Source organism: Pieris rapae, chromosome 22 (assembly GCF_905147795.1).
Source record: "Pieris rapae chromosome 22, ilPieRapa1.1, whole genome shotgun sequence".
NCBI classification, from domain to species: domain Eukaryota; kingdom Metazoa; phylum Arthropoda; class Insecta; order Lepidoptera; family Pieridae; genus Pieris; species Pieris rapae.
This window is the reverse complement of record NC_059530.1, coordinates 2,787,940-2,811,667: the sequence shown is the minus strand read 5'-3', so window position 1 is coordinate 2,811,667 and position 23,728 is coordinate 2,787,940. Positions and strand designations below refer to the sequence as shown.

General features: G+C 37.3%; 3 protein-coding genes across 3 annotated transcripts in view; 1 reads left to right on the top strand and 2 right to left on the bottom strand.

Annotated features, from left to right (window-relative positions):
* Positions 1 to 23,728, bottom strand: part of LOC110996172 (igLON family member 5) — a 105,391-nt gene that overhangs the window by 31,197 nt on the left and 50,466 nt on the right. The window lies entirely within an intron of this gene.
* LOC123690131 (small proline-rich protein 2H-like) lies at positions 8,639 to 11,806 on the bottom strand. Its single transcript, XM_045633001.1, has 2 exons — positions 11,770 to 11,806; positions 8,639 to 9,059 (listed from the first exon to the last, which is right to left on the bottom strand). Exons 1-2 carry the CDS (start codon positions 11,795 to 11,797, stop codon positions 8,797 to 8,799), a joined length of 291 nt encoding a protein of 96 aa, XP_045488957.1. The 5' UTR covers positions 11,798 to 11,806; the 3' UTR covers positions 8,639 to 8,796.
* LOC110996171 (leucine-rich repeat extensin-like protein 3) lies at positions 13,486 to 20,332 on the top strand. Its single transcript, XM_022263726.2, has 3 exons — positions 13,486 to 13,537; positions 18,885 to 19,100; positions 19,180 to 20,332. Exons 1-3 carry the CDS (start codon positions 13,507 to 13,509, stop codon positions 19,875 to 19,877), a joined length of 945 nt encoding a protein of 314 aa, XP_022119418.2. The 5' UTR covers positions 13,486 to 13,506; the 3' UTR covers positions 19,878 to 20,332.

The following is a 23,728-nucleotide window of genomic DNA, read 5'->3' as shown; positions in this document are numbered from 1 at the left end:
TCTGGTCCATCCACCCTCTAAATTATCTTTCGCTATTGTGTTTATTGTACATTGGTTTAATTTTCTTATATATTTATCATAACTTTTTTATTTGCGTTTTTATTATGAAAACTGAACTGATACAAAAATTGTTTGTTAATCTATGAATACATGAAAAAGAAATACCTGAAAACTCAACTGTATAGGACCAATAAACTTTTCTTTCTACAAACTTTTTAATTAAAACTTAAGATCCGTTTTTATGTTTTTGAATGGCAACCCCAGTTTTGAAATGGCCACACTGGCTTTGATAACTGGCATTGAGGCGTGAATTAAATTGAAAATGTATACTTTGGTGTTTCATTTAGTTCGTTATATGTCCGAAAGTGGGGCATTGCTATGGGGTCATCTTTTTGTTTCACTCCTGAACGATCGTAATGAGAATCTGAACATCTGAAATTGACTTGCAATAAAATTACCTTCATGCAGTTGGTATAAAGCTATGAAGTTGGTTTACTGACGAAAGTAGAACGTGACAACGTCATAAGAAAATACTGATTGAATGGTTGCATTTTTTAAAAGAAAATTTTAATTTTGTTTCTTTGATGGATATTTTGTATATATGGATATAAAGATAGAGGTAAATGGAAATCAGTATTAAATTGATCTAGTTTCATTTATTTGTTCGCATAAATACAATTCTGTCTATTTTTTAACGAACGAACGCTGCCGAACGCGGAGGCCAATTGTCCCCCTTTGTCGCTCGTTCCGCGCACTCGCTTGCACTTCAAGCCTTAAATGGAACGCCTCAGAGCGAAGTAACGCCGCATACGTCATGTTTTTCGTGCGTGTAGCCGGCTCCATCGGATTATAAGACGTCATCACGTCAATAATTCGGCATGAACACACTTCTTACGTTCTAACTGTCGACGCAAAAAGAAGTCGGTTTCGCCCGAGCTGACGTTAGCCTTTCCAAAACTATTTTCTAGGTTCTTTACTAGGTTCCTTACATAATTTTTAATTAAAAAGAATATCGATGGAAAACATATCATGAAAAACTGCTCCTTGAGTTAGCAAAAACAAAATAAACTTAACAAATTACTGCGGGTCGTGGAAGACGGGAAACATTGGTCTAAGCCATAAGGCATGTCGATTTCCTTACGATTTTCTTCACCGTAAGAGGAGAGTTAAAAGAGATCGTAAAAGTACATTGGTCACAGTCGGAGTACGAACATACGATCTCAGGGATGAGAGTCGGACGTTAAAACTTAAAACTGGCAACACTGCTCTATTAGTTGGTTTACAGTGTTGCTCTCATACTATATTCTATATACAAATAATATTTATTCTGCCCAACATAAACTATGTACGTTTCTCATTTATAGTTAACAAAGCCAATTCTAATATAACTTTCAATCAGTATCGATATTGCAATGAATACCAATCATAACTTTGAGCGTTTGTTCACGCTTATTTGGGTATATCGTACCGTCAATTTTGTATAGGGTTGCCAACTGTTGATAAATACAATCTTAAAGGTTATATATAAGACATTATATACTTACTACTACTTATAGACAAAAAAAACTATTAAATCAAATGAAACAACAATCAAAATTATTTTTTATCATAATTAAAAATAAATGTGTGGTGCTTCAACCTACTGAGGTTTTGCCTTCAGATTTCTATCATTCTATCTAAAATGGGTTGACCACATGATCATCATTATCAAAATGAGGCAAGTAGGGTATCGGCCTGTTCTTCTCTTTTTAACACACCGTCAACTTTTGTTTGGATTGAAAGCATGCCGGTAACCTCGTAATGTCCCTTACACCATTCGAGCCTAAGCTAAATGCGCACATAGAAATAAAGTCCATTGATGCAGCAGCGATCTTAGGGATGACAGTCGCACGCTGAAACCACCAGCAACTAGCTCATTTTATCATGATTTGAATGACAAAATTGTTCAGAAAAATTAATAATGAAGGCGTAGCCAAATATTAAAATGTCAAAAGTTCTTTTTTATGTTCTTGTTCTTGTTCTAAATTTTATTTGTAAATTAATTATTACTTATGATCACTCCATGTATTTGTATATCTTTATCCACACTGTTTACACACTGCGTTTACTGCACAAGACATTATGCGACAGAATTGCCATCTTAAGTTCTAATATGCAACTACTAAACGAATCCATCAACTAATACCGTATATTTTTCTCGATCTCCCTTTCTCACTCTGTCTGAATCGCTTTCTCCCTTTTCTTCGACAAATACGCTGTAAATCTTCGTGACGTAAATAATACTCTCATGTGCCTAAAGAAGTTTCACTTCAAAAATCACTGAGTAGAAAACGATTCCCATTATCCACTAGTGTCGAGTCTTAAAACAAATTTTGTGTTTTTCACTTTTACGGTATTGTAATATTTTAGTAAATAAGGCTTATAGTAGTTACAGGACGATATCAGTGAATAGCTGATTTAGTTTTAAAATGGACTAGATTTATATCATAATAGGAAAAGAATTGGCCGCTTGTATTTCTGGTTTTAAAATGTATTTAAAACTTTGGAGAGTTGAAAAGTTTTATATCGTGCGATTGGACTTAACTGTCAAACTCATCCCAATTTGCAGCCAACGCTCCAAACCTTAGACTTTATTTCGTGAAAAGTTTCAAGTGGATTTCAAATTGGACTTTAATACAGATACAAAATATTTTGTTTGATTTCAGACATTTATATCTATTCTCAAACATTTACGACAGTCGATTTCAGAAATGTAGTTATTAAAAAAGAAGTTCATCCATCATATTCGGCGAAGTGATAGTTTCATATTATTTTTTGAGTTTCTATATACCTGTGCGAAACTACGTAGAATAGATATTGGTAACTGTAACTGTATAATATATCTTTTTTTTTGGAAAAAAATTGTGAGATAGAAATAGTCCCTGGACACGATGGCAGAGAAGTAGACTAAATAATAAAAAAATATATTAATTACAACGGTACAAGCACAGAATACATAACTAGCTGTCCCCGAGGACTTAGTTTCGGCTTAATATGATTTTCTCTTTTTTAGTAGCTACCCTATAAAGACTGTTCGTTCGTTAAGAATAAAAACCAAAAAAATCAGAAAAAATATGTTTTTTTGTACTTATACAAAAAAAAATTCTGATTTTTTATCTCCATACAGCCTTCCTCAAACATCAAAGAATAAATCAAAAAAATACTCGAATTGGTCCGTGGCTACTTTTGCTATTAATTTTTGGTTATATATCTTTGAAATCACTCAAACTCATTTCTTATGTATGAAGTAACTGCCTAAAAGTATTTTAAAATGTTAATGCGAAGAAGTTAGGGAATTTGAAACTTTCAAATAAATATTTAATTTCTTCTCAAAGCAAAGTTTGAAACAATGCAAATCGTGAGTTCATGTTTCTAAAAATACGTATATAGATTGAGAAAACCGTATAGAAAGAAAATCTGACGGCATCGGGACATATGAGACTTCTATCCTTGGATATTTTAAAATGACATCTGTCGCCTGCATATGAACTCTATTTATTTATTTGGAAACAAAACAGATACATCTTTACAATAAAAATAAAACATAAAATAAACACATTAGATGTATCCACAATCGGTTTCACTTATATAAATATATATTTATATTTATATTATAGTTGTTTACAATGTTGAAGAATAACCAATATAGATCGTATTTACACTTACAAAAGCTTTATTTTAACAATTTCCAGTAAAATTTTACGATTAAACATCCAACGGAGGCCTCAAAGTCTGCCATGGATTCGAACGAGCAAACAGAAACTAACCAACATATTCGTTTAAAATAATTATTATTCTGAGAATTTGTATTTTTAAATGTTAAATATTTTTATTAAATGAAATTAAGCGTTCGTTCGGAACAGGTGGAATTAATAATATTTTCTATATCGAAAATATAAAAGTGAGTTTTGTTTGTTTTATTTCAGTAACGATTCACACTGAGATGATTTTGTTCAAATTGTTATTTTTAATTATGGGTATGTGTTTGATTATTTAATTATTAGTCCTGGCTTCGTTATAATCATTTGGAAATAAAATCTTATTAATAATCCGTATATTGGAAATATTCATAACAAACATACATACAATTAAAAACCTTAATATAAGGCGTCCTGAGACTTTGGGACATCGAAGGAAAGTACCTTAAATATCGTACATAGCATATTTATTCTGAAAGATCTTATTTAATTTCGAAAGTTAAGTATTAGTGCATTCGTTGATTTTCTAAAAATGACTTGTCTGGTATTATATTACTGGTCCGAAACCGACTTAAATATGAAAAAAAATCACTCAATTTGTTTGTTTGGCATCAAAAAAAATTATAATATCATAGTATTAAAAAAAGGAACAACGTGATTTAATGTATGTATGTATATGCAGCAAAATATCCTATCTATGATATTTAAGGTACTTTGATGTTCCGTAGTCTTGGGACGCCCTGTATAAAGAAGTCGGGGTTGTCTGAACACTTATCGAGAACGGCTGTACTCTCAAATGAAAATTGACGAAAAAATGCAAGAAAAAAAAAGATCGAATACAATGTTAATGGGTTTCGCAACTATCAAAGTATTAAATGTGTAAACTTAAAGGTTACGAATAAATTTATATCCACAATATTCGCATAATGGCGTATTTCAGATTTTTAAAATGTAAAATAATGTCACTTATGAATAAGTTTTGACATATATACGTATATTACATGCTTATGTGAACGAAATTTATTGTATAAACTAAGAAAAATATACTAAACAAATCAAAGCACATTGGGACGTATATATATTTTATTTTATTACTATACACTTTTACACAAGGCATCATTGCTTACACTGCTATATTTTACTAATATATATTTTTTCTAAGTATTAGTATAAGTTCATTCTTTCTGTGTGTCTGTGATCTCTGGCAGAAAGAGCAGCGCTGTGAAACAGTCTGCTCCTCAGCATCATGCTGAGCCAGGGCCAATTACAACCCCAGCACACACGCATTACACGCACACTTACAATACAACGCACCTTCTCTTCTCTTCTTCTCTAAAATAATTTTTTCATGGTATTTCTCAATCTTTATTTTTTTTCTTTGATTATTGTTATTTTGTGTGTATGTGTTTAGTCAGTATAATGTTATGTCTATGTCTAAACAGATATTTAGCCCAGTGCCAAATTAGCTGTAGCGCCAGTAATTTTTTTTTAAATTTATCACGACGTTGATTGATATATACATAGGCACCAAATTCAACGGGTCATCTATTAGTATATTTTTTTTAATTTTTATTATGTTACAAACAAGTTTAATTAATCTTAACATGCTCAATTGTAATCCTTATTTATTTATTTAATTTTAATTTATTAGAACCATTTAATCCAAAAATATAAAACAAAAACATTCGCTGTTTCCTCAGAAAAGAAAACAACTTATTAAAAACAAAAGAAGTTATTAATTATTATATATTATTAGTATATTATATATATATTATTAGTGTTTCATGGAGTTGTTTTAATAATTTTCTATGTTTTACAGGTGTATGTGCACAGGCATGTCCCCAATTCTGCCAGGACATGAAATACGACTCAGGAATGCCAACCATTTCTAAAATTGCCATTTTTCCGCTAAAAACTGTACAAATGCCGTTCGATCTACTTGGAACGGCAATAGAATAAAATAAATTGTTAATATGTTGTATGTTGTTTCTATTAAATCCTGTTCTACCTAGGTAGAGAAAATTTTTGAAGATCGAAGAACGGCTTAATGTAGAAATTTGCCAATACTTTTATTGTTTTACGAAATAATCTCGATTTCAGTCTACATCGTCATCATTCGATGGAACCACTGAGAAAACCAGTGGGCCCATTCTTCCTCTTCTATGGAATTTTCGTACGCTTTCACCGCATTCTAGGGCTCGTAAAACGAATACCTTGAATTTAAAATTTAGTTCTCAAGAAAAAATAAAAGTCGCATAGTGCCAGGTCAGGACTGTATGGCGGATGACTCCTCTCGACACCTGCCATAGTAAAATATTCAACAGTCCGTTTTGCGAAGTGCGCTGAAGCATTGTCGTGGTGAAGGAGGATCCTGCTTCGAGGGCGCTGCTGATGAATTTTTACCAAGACATGGCAGGCATACAGCGATTGACACACCAGTCTGCAGTAACTGTCCTTCTATCTTCTAGCCCAACTGTCACGAAATAACCTTTTAGACCAAAGAATGAGGCAATCATATTTTTCCTTGACTTCTTCCTTTCTTTACCTTGGATGGCCGGTCCTCGAAAGAAAAAGCTGTCAACGCCCATTTTTTATGTGTTAATTAAAAACTTATGACTCTGAGGTTTATTTAGAGAAAAATTCACAGACAAACCTAAAAATTTTTCATTCCGGAAAACCGAACAGTCTCTGGGGTAGCAAAGCAAAATGTTCCATGTTGGTATCTACTAAAAAGGTAGGCTAAGTAAAAACACATTAAGGAGAAACGAAGTTCGCATTATTTATTGTATTATTTTTAATAAAAAAGAGGAATAAAACAGTAATTTTTTTAAATAATACATGTTCGAGTTTTTTATTTTTAAGGCACTCTTTAGTTTAATGTAGCTAAAGATGAATACTTATTTACTGGTAACTTGTGTTACGTAAATAGTTTGTAATAGACCAAGAAATTTGAAATAGTTGGGTTTTCCTTGTACCTTTTTCATAGAAAATGAAAAAAGCGTGTGAAATAGTAAAAGCGAGAAAAAGTCATGGTAGCCAATTAAACTGTTGCAAGTAGCCTGTAAAAACATCAGGTCGTGTTGTTTATTTCTACATTCCAGGGATTTAGTACCAAAGTATCTCCCTTAGCACGCTAAGGCCCGTTTCTTAAGTATACCCTCATAGAACTGGAACTGAATTAAGATACTGCATTTATTCACTGGCGGGAAAAGAAGTGCTATTCACAAGAAGTGACGCAACTTACTGATACTACTGTAATTATATACTACTAGCCCGCCCCGGCTTCGCACGGGTGCAATGCTGATACTAAATACACTACAGAAAATCTGTGAACGTTTTATAAATGTGGGTTATCCATAAGAGATAGTCATATACCATCATGGACTTTCCTGTAGATCTTTTCAATGTGTACAATACTTAGTACATTATTTTGATAAAACTCGTAGGGTTCAGCCTGCGTTTCCAATGTAAGCGGAAAAAATGTAATTATTTACGACATCACATTAGAAACCTCAAACATACCAGTACTTCTCCACTATTTAATGGATGTTATACATATAAACCTTCCTCTTGAATCATTCTATCTAATAAAAAATCAAAATCCGTTGCGTAGTTTCAAAGATTTAAGCATACAAAGGGACATAGGGACAGAGAAAGTGACTTTGTTTTATACTATGTAGTGATGTAGTGATACTGTAATTGATAATTTTAGGCAGAACTTGTCCCGCTGCGATGCGATGCCCACGTGGGATGCGAAGCGCCATATCTTGACTTTAATGCCGCGTCTGCAGGATTGAGGTTTGAGGCTGTTTCAGAGTCAGAGGAATCATTTAAAAATTAACCAGGCCTTTACGCACAATGGACCAAATGGGCGTCTAAGTGCGGAGTCCATACTACATATACATACATGCCGCGTTTGCATTATTGAACAGCAGTATTTTGATTGTTAACTGTATGAAACAACGGGTTACACAATCTTTGTAGTACAAGGTACTTTTCACAACTGTGACTCAAAGGTTATATTTTTCGATAATTGATAGTTGTTGTTATATTTGATTTGAGACGAAGGTTGATTTGGAAACGACTTTTAACTTCAAAATATATATATTATATATTTATAATATATAATCCTACTCCTTCGTGTAATGATTGTTCTAGTTTCTTAGCAAATATTTACAAGAGAATCTAGTAATTTGATTAAATTTAGAGTATATATTATATTTTTACATGTAAATTATGTATAAAATATAATGTAAAATTTCTGACCAAAAATAATATAATTTCTGATTCGTGATTATTTGTTTTACCTAATAGGCAAGTAGGCCCGAAATACGCCTTCTCGGTTCGGCGCGGCCGGTTTTCTACGATGTTTTCCTTCACCGTACCAACGATTATAGAATGCGAAGTAGGTAAAAATAGACACTGTAAAAACAACAGATTCGTTCGTCTACATTAAAAAAGTATATTCGTGCGTATCTAAAGCCATTTTTAATCTCATTTATAAGTGTAATTGCATATGCGATTAAATAAAACATTTATTATTTAATATATAAATAAATCAGTGGCGCTACAACCTCTTTTAGGTCTCGGTCTCAGTTTTTTGAATCTATTTCATGATCATATTTAAATCTAATAGCCAAGTAGGTGACTTTTTGGGTCTAAGACATGTCGGTTTCCTCACGATGTTTTCCTTCACCGTTCGAGCAAATGTTAAATGCGCACATAGAAAAAAAAATCCATTGGTGCACAGCCGGGAATCGAACTTACGACCTCAGGTATGAGAGTCGCACGCTGAATCCACTAGGCCAACACTGCTATTATTTAAATTAATGCTATAAAAACATCCAGGTAATGTTGAAAATTATAATCATACTTGTTACAACAAAAAGTAAAATACAAGCTCAGTCCAAAAACATTTTATTAACGTTATCAACCAAACATTGACAAAGCCAAATATAAGAACATTGTAAATGAAACGTGACGTATTTCTTAAAATCCTAAACCCATTTTCCCCAAATTTATAAATTTTCAAACCCCAAATTTAACAGATTCTTTTGCCTTAATAATCACAAGGGCATGGTTCGGGCTCTGGACATGGTGGTGGGCAAGGCGGGGGGCATGGTGGTGGGCATGGTGGGGGAGGGCAAGGGCACGGGCAAGGGGGTGTGTATATTGTAGCCGGGCCGGTGCAAGGTGGGCCAGCGCGTCCTATGTTGATGTTTGGGGGGCAAAGGGTAGGCTGGCCGAGGTCCCCAAAGCACACCGTACCACCATTGGTGCGGAAGCAACGCCATGGTGCGGCGGCTGCACTTGCTATCAGTACTGTAATATCCAAGCATATTTCTTAAGTATCTCTCGTAAAAAGTCTGCGAATTTTGTTTTTTTTTTGCTATCAGTACTGTAATATCCAAGCATATTTCTTAAGTATCTCTCGTTAAAAGTCTGCGAATTTTGTTTTTTTTTTTGCTATCAGTACTGTAATATCCAAGCATATTTCTTAAGTATCTCTCGTAAAAAGTCTGCGAATTTTGTTTTTTTTTTGCTATCAGTACTGTAATATCCAAGCATATTTCTTAAGTATCTCTTGTAAAAAGTCTGCGAATTTTGTTTTTTTTTTTTGCTATCAGTACTGTAATATCCAAGCATATTTCTTAAGTATCTCTCGTAAAAAGTCTGCGAATTTTGTCTTTTTTTAAATAAAAAATAAATATAAAAATCCAAACCACTTATCAGCAGCAGTAATGTGAAGAAAGAAAAGTAATTGAAAGTCTGGAAGAGTAGAATAAAATATCTAAGATTTAGTTTTAGCTATTCAAAGGGGGAACGCTGCCAGTATCTTCGGAACCTTGCCTAAAGGGACTCCTTTTAATAAAATGTTTTAATTATTACATTTCAAGATTATTAGGTATATTTGAATAAACTACAATTATATTTTTTATTAGTTTAATATTTTGAAATTTAATATTAATAATATAAAACTTGTTTATTATATTATAATTTCTGCATATTACTTTATATCTAATAAATATTTATATACAATTACAAACTAAAAATATATCTAAAAACTAACCTTAAAATTTAATTATTAAAAAATATTATTAAAAGGAGTCCCTTTAGGCAAGGTTCCGAAGATACTAGCAGCGTTCCCTCTTTGAATAGCTAGACTAATTCTTTGTGCGAGGTAGCTGCCAGCTCTTCGTTCTCCTGTGATGTCGACTAACCTTTTTGATAATTCCCTAAAAAGCTTTAATGCGCTAGGACCCCACGGACCAAGGGTCTCGACACCGAATGGGACAAAATCATATTCAGAGCCTAGACCAAAATCAAATACAGGGGATTTGCAGACTTTAGCTTTTTCAGCCGCATCACAAGCCGCACCAGCTCTCTTGTAAGTTCCATGAAGATTGGAAGGGGCCAGTGTGTCTGAACAGGTGGCATCCCATACCAAAACCCGACCCATCTTCCATGGAATCAAACTCATACCGTCCGGTCTCTTGCCATCGTCTCTAGCAATTCCAGTCGGCTGAAGTAGATTAGGCACGTTGACGGTGGCAAGGGACCGATGTATGATATCGTTGAGTGCGGCATGTCTCGAGAAGCGGCCAGCACTTTTTTGACATGATAGTCCGTGATGTCCTAGTTTGTCGACATCACTGCCACAGGGACAAGTATGAGGAGCGCAGACCGGTACCCCAAGCCGCAGACAGGTTGCGATTCGGAGCGTGTCAGGTTCAAGAAATGTTCCTGTATTTGACGAAGGGTAAGCGTGAAGCCAATAGCCGGCCTCATGCGTACCCACGGCCAAAAGCCTAGCACGTGCTGAACCTGTACTACGGCTCAAAAGATTGTCATAAGTCATTTTACTGTCTATGTCGTCCCAGCTCCTCTGTGAATTTAGAGAAAATGGAAAATTTTGACCTGGGCATGCAATTAAGAAAGCGTTTCTAGCTTCTTCCAAGCCAGCAATCTCAAAGTTTGAAGGGGATGCCCTTAAAATTTGACTTATGAGATTTGCTGAACTATGGACAGAAGATAGGAAGGCTATATAATATAAATATGTTTAAGCATTTGGATGTATAATGCTACCATAGACGTTCTTTCACATAGTATTTGAAATTCTAAAAAAAACCTACGTTTCAGTAGCCGTATGAAACTGTTTAATAAAAAATGGAGGTTGGTGGTAGAAGAAATATCTATCGTATCATATGTCCCCCATATATATATATATATATATATATATATAGGTCAGTCAAATGCTTCAAGGGTATAAAATGTACTAGTCCTACCAAATGTACACCTAAATTTTATAAAAATCGATCGTCTTGGAGCAGTTTGTATACACTGTTACACGAGAATTTAATTATATTTGTATAAATCTATATTAATTACATAATGTATGTTTAAAAATGTATTCCATGCATCATTTGAATCTGTTACAAATTATTAACGTCTTAATCAAGGCCGCCAACGCGCTCGTTATATTAAATTGTGTCGTAGTAGAATTATTTTATGTGAATCAACATTTAACTCCAGTACAAGTAAATGATAATTAGAACGGAGTTAGAATCAATGAATACCATTTTTTTAAAGGTTGAAAAGCAGTCTAATAGTAATCGTCTCGTTTATTTCATGCATGTAAAATTTAATAGCAATGATTACGGCATGCTTGCCGCGTCTACTAATATTTCTAAGAAAATACGTTCGCCAGAATATTGGATTCCAGCCGTTTTTTTCTTAAAATATATACGAGATATTTCCCGACTTCGTGAACGTAGAGTCGAAACTTGGCGCCAAATTTGTCATCCGAATGTCAAAATTATATATGTCAAACGGGAGTCATATTTTTTTTTCTTTAATTTATCCCTAATGGGAAAGGCAAAGGACTTTAGTCCATACAGCCAAGTCTTATCGGAGTCATACTTTGCGCTTTGTGGAACTTACCCTAACACAAATTAGAGTAAATGACTTGTCCATACAGAAAAATATGATTTAAAAAATATAAAAGTATTTTGAAAAATATCTCAACACTTACCCAGGAAGAAAAACCCGTGTATGCCCATTGTGAGGTTTGACATTGACATGAACAAAAAAAAATTCGTTTATATACTATCGTTTTAATTATTTACGTTATACTCAATTAAGCATAACAATGATAGAATAAAATCTAAAGATACATTAAACGTGTCCCGTATGTTTGTATATTATAATAATATTAAATTTCAAATTTGTAAAGGCAATAAAAAAAGGAAATCCGCATGGAACGAGAGGTGGAAGAGAGCTGTTGTGGGAAAGATTAAGAGATTGGTTGATGTATTCGTTTAGTAGTTACATATTAGAACTTTAGATGGAAATTCTGTTGCAAAACGTCTTCTGAAGTAAACGCACATTTTTTATTTATTTATATTATCATAGCAGTGTTGGCCTAGTGGCTTCAGCGTACGACTCTCATACCCGAGGTCGTAGGTTCGAGCCCGGGCTGTGCACCAATGGAATTTCTTTCTTTATGCGCATTTAACATTTGATCGAACGGTGAAGGAAAACATCGTGAGGAAACCGATATGTCTTAGACCCAAAAAGTCGACGACGTGTGTCAGGCACTGGAGGCTGATCATCTACTTACCTATTAGAAATTATCATGAAACATATATAAAAATCTGAGGCCAGGACCTAAAGAGGTTGTAGCGCCACGGATTTTTTTTATATTATCATTAACACGTATCCAGTATGTAAACAATATGGAGTGATTATATACTGGTAAAATCATTTATTGGTGCTTTTACCTTTGTAATAATTAATTTACGTCTGACATGTGTACTTAGGACGCACGCACTTTTTTAATTTATTATTACATAGGTGACTAATATTGTTAAATTAAGTGACAACTAAATCATTTAGTAAAAATTTAGATTCAGCATTTAAAATCTACCGTTTTACCGTTCAAGAGACCTGGAATATCACACGAGTTGTCGGGTTTAATAGAGTATACTTTTTTTTAAACAGTTGGTAGATACCTATCGGGAGTCGAATACGCAGTTCGCTGGTCAAAAGAAAATATCTTGTGAAGCGAAACGTGGAAGACTTTATATGTATATTATACCAGCCTTTTTTATTTCGCCGCGTCAGATATATTAATTCTAAAAGAAACGACGCACGAGAATGAAAACGACTACTTCTATGCCATACGATATGCAATATTGTAAGCTAGATATCGTTTTAGACTGATTAGCCTTTTCTTAATTAGTGGCAGTAGTATGTGGGACCCACACCAGCTATGCCTTAGACTGGGTGAGCAATACTCACTAAAACCACCTCATACAGTTCGATAAGGCCGCGTTAAAGAGGCATCGGGGTCATTTCTACTGGGGCATAGTAATCACATGTAAAAAAAACTTGACGATTAAAAAGAGTGGCGGAGAGTTTATTGCCAGTTCTCCCTTCCGTTCTACGCCTTTGATTTGAGAACTGGCAGTAAATGTAATATTAGAATCATTTAATTTATATTTCTTTTTTTTGACGTTCACAAGTGTACATTATGTTACCTATATGAATAAATGATTTTTGATTTGATTAACAAACTATTGTACATATCGATAACCCTTGACAAAAACCAAATCCACAGTATATATTAACTGTCATATTATCAATAGAATCAAAACCGTTTCTCAACAAAAATGTGTAAGTACGCATTCATTAGCGTACCATGAAATAATAACAATGATTTTGGTATAAAAATGAAAAAAAATAATCTTTATGCAGTAGGTCTACGGAAATGGGGCGTCTCACAGCATTGGGAATACTAGGTGAGTTTCCTAGGTTTAATCAGTTTCATGTATATTTTGACTAAGGGTAAACGAGACAGAACTTTCAAATAATATATCTGTCTCCCGTACAATAATGTCCCGTATAATATATGGGGTTTTGTCTATGAATCAGGAGTCATGGAGCGTAGGCCTCAAATAGTTATCATGTTTTGTATACATACTTTAAAAGAAGGAGTGATTAGGAACATTAATTAATTGCAGGTTAAAAATAAAACATAATAAAATACGTTTATTTTGGAACAACAATCATGGTTATTCTTTCTATACTTACTTATTCTATACTTATTCCACGTCATTAAATTCGAACCTGTTGGCATGAGACAAATATAAAATACAAAAACATGAAGACAGAGGGTGTTGGCCGAGAGAAAAAGCCGGAGTAAAAAACTCTCGGTACTCTTTTTTAAAAAAAGCAAATCATCAAACAAGTCTACAATTAATCTTCTCGTAAATTATATGTTAATATAGATTTTTGTTATGTGCGTAAGGTGGGGTAAAATATTTTGATTAGGAGGATATCCTAATAAATCAATCAATGCAAAATTGTGTGCGCCATCTTAGAATGGATGGAGAATGTAGTCTGAGATGACAGTTGACGGTTTGCCGACGGGCATTGCAATTAAATCTTACATATACTCGTAGAAACAAAGAAACATATATATAAATGCACATGACAGGGGTGAGGGCAAACAGTGGCGCTACGAGTTGAACTTTTCTCTTATCGAATGTAGGTCATCATTCTGACACCGTCGACACTTAGATATGCCGGTTTCCACACGATGTTTTCCTTCAGCGTGCTTCTTCTCGATCTTCTTCTGGAGATCGAACCTTCGTATGTTACCTCAGGGAGGTAATATGAGTTGAGAGAAACCACTAGGTTAACGGTGCTTATCATCAAATTTATTTAAAAAATATTTTACTTACGAGTGTCCAACAACACTACTTACAGTCTTTATTAAGGGCTAAGGAATTCTTTTTCTTCTTTTCCATTTTATTTATATATATAGGGGGGCAAACGAGCCTGCGGGACGCCCAAAAAGGCAGTCATCGCAGCCCATAGACACCCATTTTTAGACATCATTTACGCTCGAATTTTGAATTGTTGGAGGTCGTATCTCTATCGCTGGTTTTTTTTTTTTTTTTTTTTATAGAACAGGGGGCAAACGGGCAGGAGGCTCACCTGATGTTAAGTGATACCGCCGCCCATGGACACCCTCAATGCCAGAGGGCTCGCGAGTGCGTTGCCGGCCTTTTAAGAATTGGTACGCTCTTTTCTTGAAGGACCCTAAGTCGAATTGGTTCGGAAATACTTCAGTTGGCAGCTGGTTCCACAGAGTGGTGGTGCGCGGCAAAAACTGCCTGGAAAAACGCGCAGTTGTGGAACGGCGGACGTCGAGGTGATACGGGTGGAATTTCGTATTCTGCCTCGACGTCCGATGATGAAACTCAGCTGCAGGTATTAATCCGAACAACTCCTCTGAACACTCTCCATGGTAAATGCGGTAGAAGATGCAGAGAGACCCCACATCTCTACGCAACGCCAAAGGATCAAGCCGCTTGGAGAGATTTTGGTCGTCAACGATTCGAACCGCTCTTCGTTGAATACGGTCAAGTGGAAGAAGCTGGTACTGGGGAGCACCCGCCCAAAGGTGGGAGCAGTACTCCATGTGGGGCCGAATTTGCGCTTTATATAGTTGCAAGCGGTGGCCCGGAGTGAAGTACCGTCTCGCCCTGCTGAGCACACCGAGCTTTTTGGAGGCTAATTTTGCCTTTCCCTCCAAGTGACCGCGAAACTGAACGTCGTTCGATATGTCAACGCCAAGTATTCCAATGCTGGCTGTGGCTTTAAGGAGAGTGTTTTCGAAAAGAGGAGTAGCGACAAAGGGTGTTTTTTTAGCGGAAAACGCGCAAACTTGTGTCTTTTTGGGGTTAAATTGGACTAGGTTTAGTCTGCCCCAGTCAGAGACTCCACGTAGTAGGGTTTCTACTTCAGACACAAGTTTGTTCCGGTACTCATCGACATCTGCCCGAGAAATACTTGCCCGGCCAGTGTAAAGAGTGTCCCCAGTGCTGTCATCCGCATAGCAGTGAATGTTGCTAAGTTGCAACATATCATTGATATGCAGAAGAAACAGGGTCGGGGATAAAACACAGCCTTGTGGGACCCCAGCGTTCACGGGTTTAAGGTCGGAACATGCTCCGTCGATGACGACCTTGATGCTCCGATCGGCCAGAAAGCTGGAGATCCAATCGCATAATTTCTCGGGAAGCCCATAGGCTGGAAGCTTCGAGAGCAGTGCTCTGTGCCACACCCGATCGAAGGCTTTCGCTATGTCCAAACTAACCGCTAGAGCCTCCCCCTTGGACTCAATTGCCTCCGCCCATCTATGCGTAAGGTATACAAGAAGGTCACCAGCCGAACGACCACGACGAAAGCCGTACTGAGAGTCACTTATCAGCTGGTGGCCCTCCAGATACTCCAGGAGCTGGCAATTAATAATGGATTCCATTATTTTGGAGAACAAGGAGGTTATCGCTATTGGGCGATAGTTGGACGGATCGGAGCGATCGCCTTTTTTAGGGATCGGATGTATCGATGCGATCTTCCAGCACTCCGGGACAGTGCCAAGCGAGTACAGGTACCGGAAGAGGCGCGTTAAGACCGGAGCCAACTCAGGAGCACAAGTACGCAGCACAATTGGAGGAATACCATCCGGCCCGCTCGACTTATGTATGTCCAAGGAAGATAATGCTTTGCGGACAGCACGTTGCCGGAATGTAACTTCCGGCATCGAAGAATCACACCGTGAAATGCTCGGTGGTGATCTCCCTCGGTCATCCAAAGTCGAGTTGGACGCGAAGAGACAGCCTAAAAGGTCGGCCTTCTCCTTCGCAGTGTGGGCCAGCGAGTCATCCTCCCTGTGCAATGGTGGAATGGAGGGCTGACAAAAATTCCCTTGGACAGCTTTGGCTAGAGACCAGAAGGCTCGAGTCCCCGAAGGGAGTTGGGCCAATCTCTCGCCAAATCTGGCAATGTGCTCTGACTTTGCTTTAGTAATTTCCCGTTTGAAGGACCTGGAGGCTGAGTTATATGCTTTTTTGAGTTCGCTGGTATTAGCATCACGAGATTTCGCCGCTTCTGCCCATGCCTTAAAGCATTCTCGCTTTCGACGCGAGGCAGTCTTGCAAGAATGCTTAAACCAGGGCTGAGACTTGCCACCGATCGGCACCGCAGAAAAAGGAATAAAGAGTTCCATTCCCTGCAGAACCACTTCGGCGACAGAGGCAGCAACGGAATCTGGAGCTTCAGACGAAAAGCAAATAGGCCCCCAAGGGTAGGACGCAAAGAAAGACCGCATCCCGTCCCAATCTGCTGACTTGTAGTGCCAAATACGGCGAAAACCCAAAAAGCGCGACCGCGAAGGGCGCGTAGATGGCACAGTACTCCGGACCACACAATGATCCGATGAACCCAATGGCGGGTCAACGGAGACTTGATAGTTCTCCGGATGCGAAGTCAGCAGAAGGTCCAACAAAGAGGGTTTATGACCGTCCACATCTGGTATTCGCGTAATCGCAGGGACCATTTGTGTCAGGTCGTAGGCTAAAGCAAAGTCGTGAAAGGATCTTCCCGCGTGATCGGTGGTTTCAGAGCCGAGCCAATCGGCATGGTGGGCGTTAAAATCGCCAAGTATCACGATTTCGGCGGTAGGAACCCTTTCAAGCAGGGAATCTGTAGCCATTTGGATGTGCTCGATGAGTCGGTCAGTTTCGTCATTTCCGCTATGGGACCTATACAGGCACGCATAGAATCGCGGATGGTCATCGCAGTCTATGCGGAGCCAGAGGTTAGATAGGTCCCTTCCTTCAAGCGTCCCAAGGCGACGAGAACAGATATCCTCTCTGACGTACACGCAAACTCCCGCCCGCGGCACAAATGAATGTTCCAATTTGTACCCCGGGTAGGAGAGGTAAGAAGTATCAGCCGGGGAGGATATCTGAGTCTCAGTGAGGAAGAATAAGGCCGGCTTCGCAGATTCAAGGTGAAAGTGAACCGCGCTTAGGTTTGAGTTGAGCCCCCTAACATTGGTGAAGTCCACTGTGAGCGTGGAAGGGGTTGCCTTCGGCGAATTCTTCCGTTTGCCCCGAGATCGAAAACTAGAACTGGATGTTTTGTTTAGAGCGCAGTTTTTGCCCACCCCAGAATACGAAGGGCAGCCTGTGCGTCCACCACCGGATACTGATTGTTCCGATGATGGACGCCCAGAGGGGGATTCTCCACGTGTGGTACCCCCCTGGGGTAATCTTTCTTTAAACTGCACCGTCATACTCTGGGGAAGGGGGGGGGATGGGCTCCGGGAGTCTCACTCACCGAACGAAACGCGAGTACAATAAGATAAACCTATTGCATCACTTCACGCCGGTTTTCTGTGAGACAGTGGTACTGCCCCGGTCGTGCCTGCCCATTTGGCTGAAGCCCGAAAGCAACAGCATGGCACTCCCACTAGGAAGGGGGTTGACTGATTGCACTGGTGAAATAACCTCTTTCACAGGTTATTTCACCAGTGGGCGATGGGGTCGTCAGGTCCCTACGCCTGGTAGTCGATACCACAGTTCGCTAGTTCAAATCCATATATCACTGTTTAGCAATTAACACAGTCATGTTCTGTCATGTAGAATTAATAGAGTATTTAATCTAGACTCGGCAGAGCCTATCAAATTTGTTTTTCCAATTTAACTGCCACGCGCCGCTGTATCGAAGCAAAATTCATATAAAAATTCTATTGATATATAATCGGTGACACATTTTTGAAGTGAAACTTGACTGAGTGTAAAATTTTACGGATGAAATGTCACGAAGATGTGCAGCGTTTTTGTCGAAGAAAAGGGAGAGAGCGATAGATAGCGATGGAGAGAGAGTGAGAAAGAAGTATAAAAAATACACGCTATTGGTAATCACATACATCAATTTGTTTAGTAGTTACATATTTGAACTAGATGGCAATTCTGTCATATCACGTCTTGTTTTTTATTTATTTATCTTCGTTTTTTCATTAGGTCGTATACAGTGTGTAAACAGTTTGAATAAAGATATACAAATACATGGAGTGATCATATACTGGTACATGACCATCTATTGGGGCTTAGTTATAATTAATTTACAAAAAAGTTTTACTTCCGATATGTGCTTACTTTGTACGCACCTTCTTTTTAATAATTTATGTTTTGTCATACGAGGTTTGTCAATCAGCCTAAAGTAATTAAAATAGATCATTTTCATTGATTCACAAAGCGAAGAACTAATTATTCCAATAACTGATTCTAGGTCTACTGGCATCTACACTAGCTGCACCGGCTCCTCAATTATGCTTGTCGTTGCCTCCATGCTACCTGCCCCCACCATGCCCACCACCATGCCCACCGCCATGCCCACCACCATGCCCTGAGCCATGTCCCCCACCGTGCCCAGAACCGTGTCCTGAGCCATGCCCTCCACCATGCCCAGAGACGTATGAGCCTCCTTGTGATAATAGACAGCCAAGTAAGTGATTAGTTAATTCCTTAATTCAGACCAATATATTTACTGTCAGAGGGCTATTACGACTTTATTTTTTTTATAGCCCCTTGTGGTGATGGTCCAGTAAAGGTGGAAGTGCAGCGAGGAGCAGCCGCTGGAGTCACTGAAGGACTTCGTAACTTGGGCTTCCAAATAGTCCAAGTACCCGGTGGAACCTTCTACATCAAACCATCTCCTGATATAGTTTTAACACCACCACCAATTCTAGTTCGTCCAGCACCACTTCGACCCATCCTTCCACCCGCTATAACTGTTCAACCCCAACAATTACGGCCTATAACCCCACCACCGATTGTGGTCCGACCGCAACCATTGCCGCCGATAAATCCACCACCAATATGTGTCAGACCCAAACCACTTTGCCCCATCCAACCTCCTACAATCATTGTGCGACCACCACGCCCAAATCCAATCCAACCACCAGCAATTACCATCCGCCAGCCCCAATTACCACCAATAACCCCAACGCCCGTCGTGGTCAGACCTCCTGCTCCAGCAAACATTCAGCCTCCATCTATTATCTTCAGGACCTCAGTCCTAGGTTCGGGTGCTTCTAGCGCAGGAAGTTCAAGTTCTATAGGAGTCAATGAAGCCGGTGGGTCTGGATCGGCCTACAGTGGTGGTTACAGTTATGGTGATGATGGTTGCGACCCATGCGATCCATGTCCACCCCCTCCATGCTACGAGCCGGCTCCATGCCCATGCCAGCCTCTTCCACCATGCCCCTGCTCTTGCCAATAAATTGCCAGTTTAATGCCAGTAATACGTTAATAATAGAAAATACGTTTGCCCTTTCAAGGTACCTAAGAGCTGTATAAGGCGATTGTCTAAGTTCAACCCACAGTTGTTAATGAGAAAGGAGAAAAATCACCGATGACTTCTCTATGCGTCCCATTTTGGATTCGCTCATAGAAGTAAAGAGTGTGATATAAGAGGGAAATTTTTATTATCTGAACAGCGATTACTGGCATTTAAAAGGCATCCTTTACCAACTTTATGCACATGATTGTTCTTAGATTTCTCATTAATAATTAGATTGACGTATAAAGTTGGTAAAATAATTGGTTTTGATCTCAAAACGCGCGTTATTGGACTGTAGATTGATAAATACCCGTTAGCTATTTTGATTGTATGAATGTTTGCAAATATAGCTTTATTATTTATATGTGTATAGTAAATAAATGTATGAAATGTTATTTGGTTTTAATTAATTACACGGATCAGAAAAACTTCAAAGCATACAATTTCGATATTGCAGTTACGAGAAAAATATTGTATGTATCAGTTAAAAGTAAGTTTATTTCTTGAATGTTTTTTATCTTTCATGTAGTTCAAAATCTAAGAATTCTGGCACCTAATCCCTGCATCACCAATACCTGTTTTTACCAATCTATTGCCATATGTGGCATATGACATAATATATCCATATCATCTATTGTATATATATACCTAGCCCAGCCATAAGTTCTGTTACAAATGACATGATTTTTCAATGACTTAACCTTATTATTATACTTATTTAAGTTTATCCCTACATATTTATTAATCAATCAATCAAGCAAAATTTATTTATTCAGTTTAGATGCGACTTAAGGCATGCTTATGAATGTCAAAAACGTTTACAAAATTCGCGAAAGAGCAAAACTACGCCATCCATTCGCAAGACTACCAGGAGGTCTTGTTCTGAGAAGAACGGGCAAGAAACTCAGCAAGTTTTATCCGTTTATTATTTTTCAAATTCATCAATCAAAAAAAAACATTAAAGTTTTTATGTTACATTATTTATGGCCAGACTACCTACTTAACGTTTAGCGGTGTTTTGAAGGGGACTGTCACGATTGGAACTTTACGTCATCACTTATGAACATAGACTATATACTATTTTCAAAAAAGTTAAGGCTTTGTATGAAATTAAAATAATGAAACATTAGGAGAGGAAAAGACCAATAAAAAAATCTTTAGCAAAAACAATTGACAATAGTCCGATAGAAGTGATGTAGGTACTACCGTTTTATAGAAGACATCAATATCTAAAAAAACGTCCACAGAGCCAATTGTCTGAAAAATTCTATTTGCATTTTAAAGTATATTTACCGAGGAATGCTCTAGGCTATAGAAGATCGTTCTACGACAGAATTAATGCGAGCGGAACCGCAGACCACAGCTAGTTAGGTAATAAAGCTGTGCTGTGGCATAAATTAACATTCAAGAACAGTATTTTGTATTGTTTCAGAAAAAATATATTCTTCTTGTGACAGCTTGAATCCTCTTGATTTTAAGGCTATATCAACATCTTTACTAAACAAAACTAACGAAGTAGCGCGTGACTCGAATCGAAATAAAAACCTTCAGAAAAGTGAATTCGCTGTATAGTTGATTTCTTCTTTTTATGCGTGGAATAAACACATGCACAAACGTGAGGGAAATAACATCGTGTGGAATCGCCTCAGTGCCAACAATCGCCAGAAAGGTATGGAGAAAAATTATGAATGAAACTTCTCTGCCTTCAATGTCTAAGAAGGTTACAGAACTCCTTATGCATAAAGCGAGTATGTCAACGAACGAACGAATTGTTCCAATTAAAAGCGGCATAGATTATAGAGTATAATGAATTATAGAAAAGTAAATAGTCACGCGATGTTTTCTCGATTTCGAAAATATTCCTAATTCAAATGTACTGAAAGATAAGGAGTATTCATTACATAAAATTAATTTGTAATTGTGTTTTCTCTCCGTTTTTACGGATTCTGAAGTCCGAAGATGTCCATCGTTTTTGACGAAGAAAAGGGAGAGAGCGACTGAGACCGATTGAGAGAGTGAGAAGGGCATAGAAAATATTTATTTTATTTATTTATTTATTTATTAACACTTCGTTGCATAACATAAAAGGAAAAAAATATTAAACATAATTTAATGAAAAGCAACTGGCGGCCTTATCGCTTTCGAGCGATTTCTTCCAGACAACCTAGACATATTATTAATATTAAAATTATGTAAAGAGAATTTATGATGTATTAGGATTATATATTTTATACAAAATAATTTATTAAAATCTCAAATGACGAATTGTAAATTAAAATGCCACGTGTTTAATTGATGAAATAAAATAAAAAAAATATATAACTTGTATTAATTTTCGCACTAAATATTTTAATGACAACTAAATTCATTAAATTCCTAAAATATCTTTTTCCCTACCTCTAAGTCTCGGAAATCTAATGTTTTAGATTTGTATACATATGAACTAGACTTAAATATTAGTTTGCCAAAGAAGTTTACATTCTGACATTTTTACTTTGTACGCACGCCTTTTTATTTATTGGAATTGATGCATACATCTGTTACGAGAATTCTATACAAAACATGATTAACAATTGTAATGGCGGAGACCAAGAAAAGGTGGGCCGAGGGGCAAGTGGAATGCGGCGTAAAAAGATGAAGAAATATGGGAAACACCACTCACCTTTAGTCCTCAGGCACTTCACTTGTCTCCGTGGGAGAAGACCACGTATAGAATATTAAGCGGTAAGTACTTGGTACTCTGTGGTAGCGTAAACACAGTAATAGAAGTGAGCAAGCGTGACCTCGCGACGGCGGTAGTGGCTTCTCTCTGAGGCGCGGGCGCAAGTCTCATAGTCCCCTCCTTCCACTCTTTAATATTGAGAGAGAGAGAGAGTGGTGTTTAAGGAACGGGTGCGGTTGGGACAGAAAATGAGGACAGAGAGGACTAAGGTGATTGGATGGCGTGAACATTGCCCCCGGCCTAAAAAACCTTTAGGTTTTTTATAAAGAGAAATGATAATAAAAAGACAAAAAAAATAATAGTTATAACAATGAGAAAAGAAAATTGATATTCGCGATTGGTAAAAAAGATCATAGAACTATATGAGTTTGTTTAGCGGTTTGTAAAGCGATTTTGTAAAGCGGGTTGTAAAAGATTCATAAAGCAGTTTGGAGAGCGGTGTATTAAGCGGTTGATCGAGCGGTTTTAAAGCGGTTTTATTAGCGGTTTTATTAGCGGTTTTATAGCGGTTTTGTAAGTTGTTTTGTAAGCGGTTTTATCAGCGGTTTTAAAGCGGTTTTGTAAGTTGTTTTGTAAGCGGTTTTATTAGCGGTTTTGTAGGCAGTTTTATTGGTTCGGTAATGGGCATAAACGCACAACAGGCCTTTTATAAATTCCCGTTGCAGTTTTGACTAAAACTACTCTACAAATTCCATCTTTTCCGGGATAAATTTCCATTACCTTTCCTAAAGGCCAAGAAAGTGGAGAGACATTATCTGTCACTATAACTACAACTGTACCTATTGTGACAGGATTGGCTTGTGTATTCCATTTTGTTCTCGACTGTAGCAAATGGAGATATTCCAATTTCCATCGATTACTGAATGATTGTATCATACCATCCAACAACGCATATCGTTTTAAAAGTGAAACTGGTTCATCATCTACTTTCATTCTAGCGGGTAGAAATTTTACTGGTGATGACATCAAGAAGTGAGCTGGAGTTAAAGCTGTGAGCTCAGATGGATCCTCACTTAAAAGTGTAAGCGGTCGAGAATTGATAACTGATTCAATTTGTGTAAGAACAGTT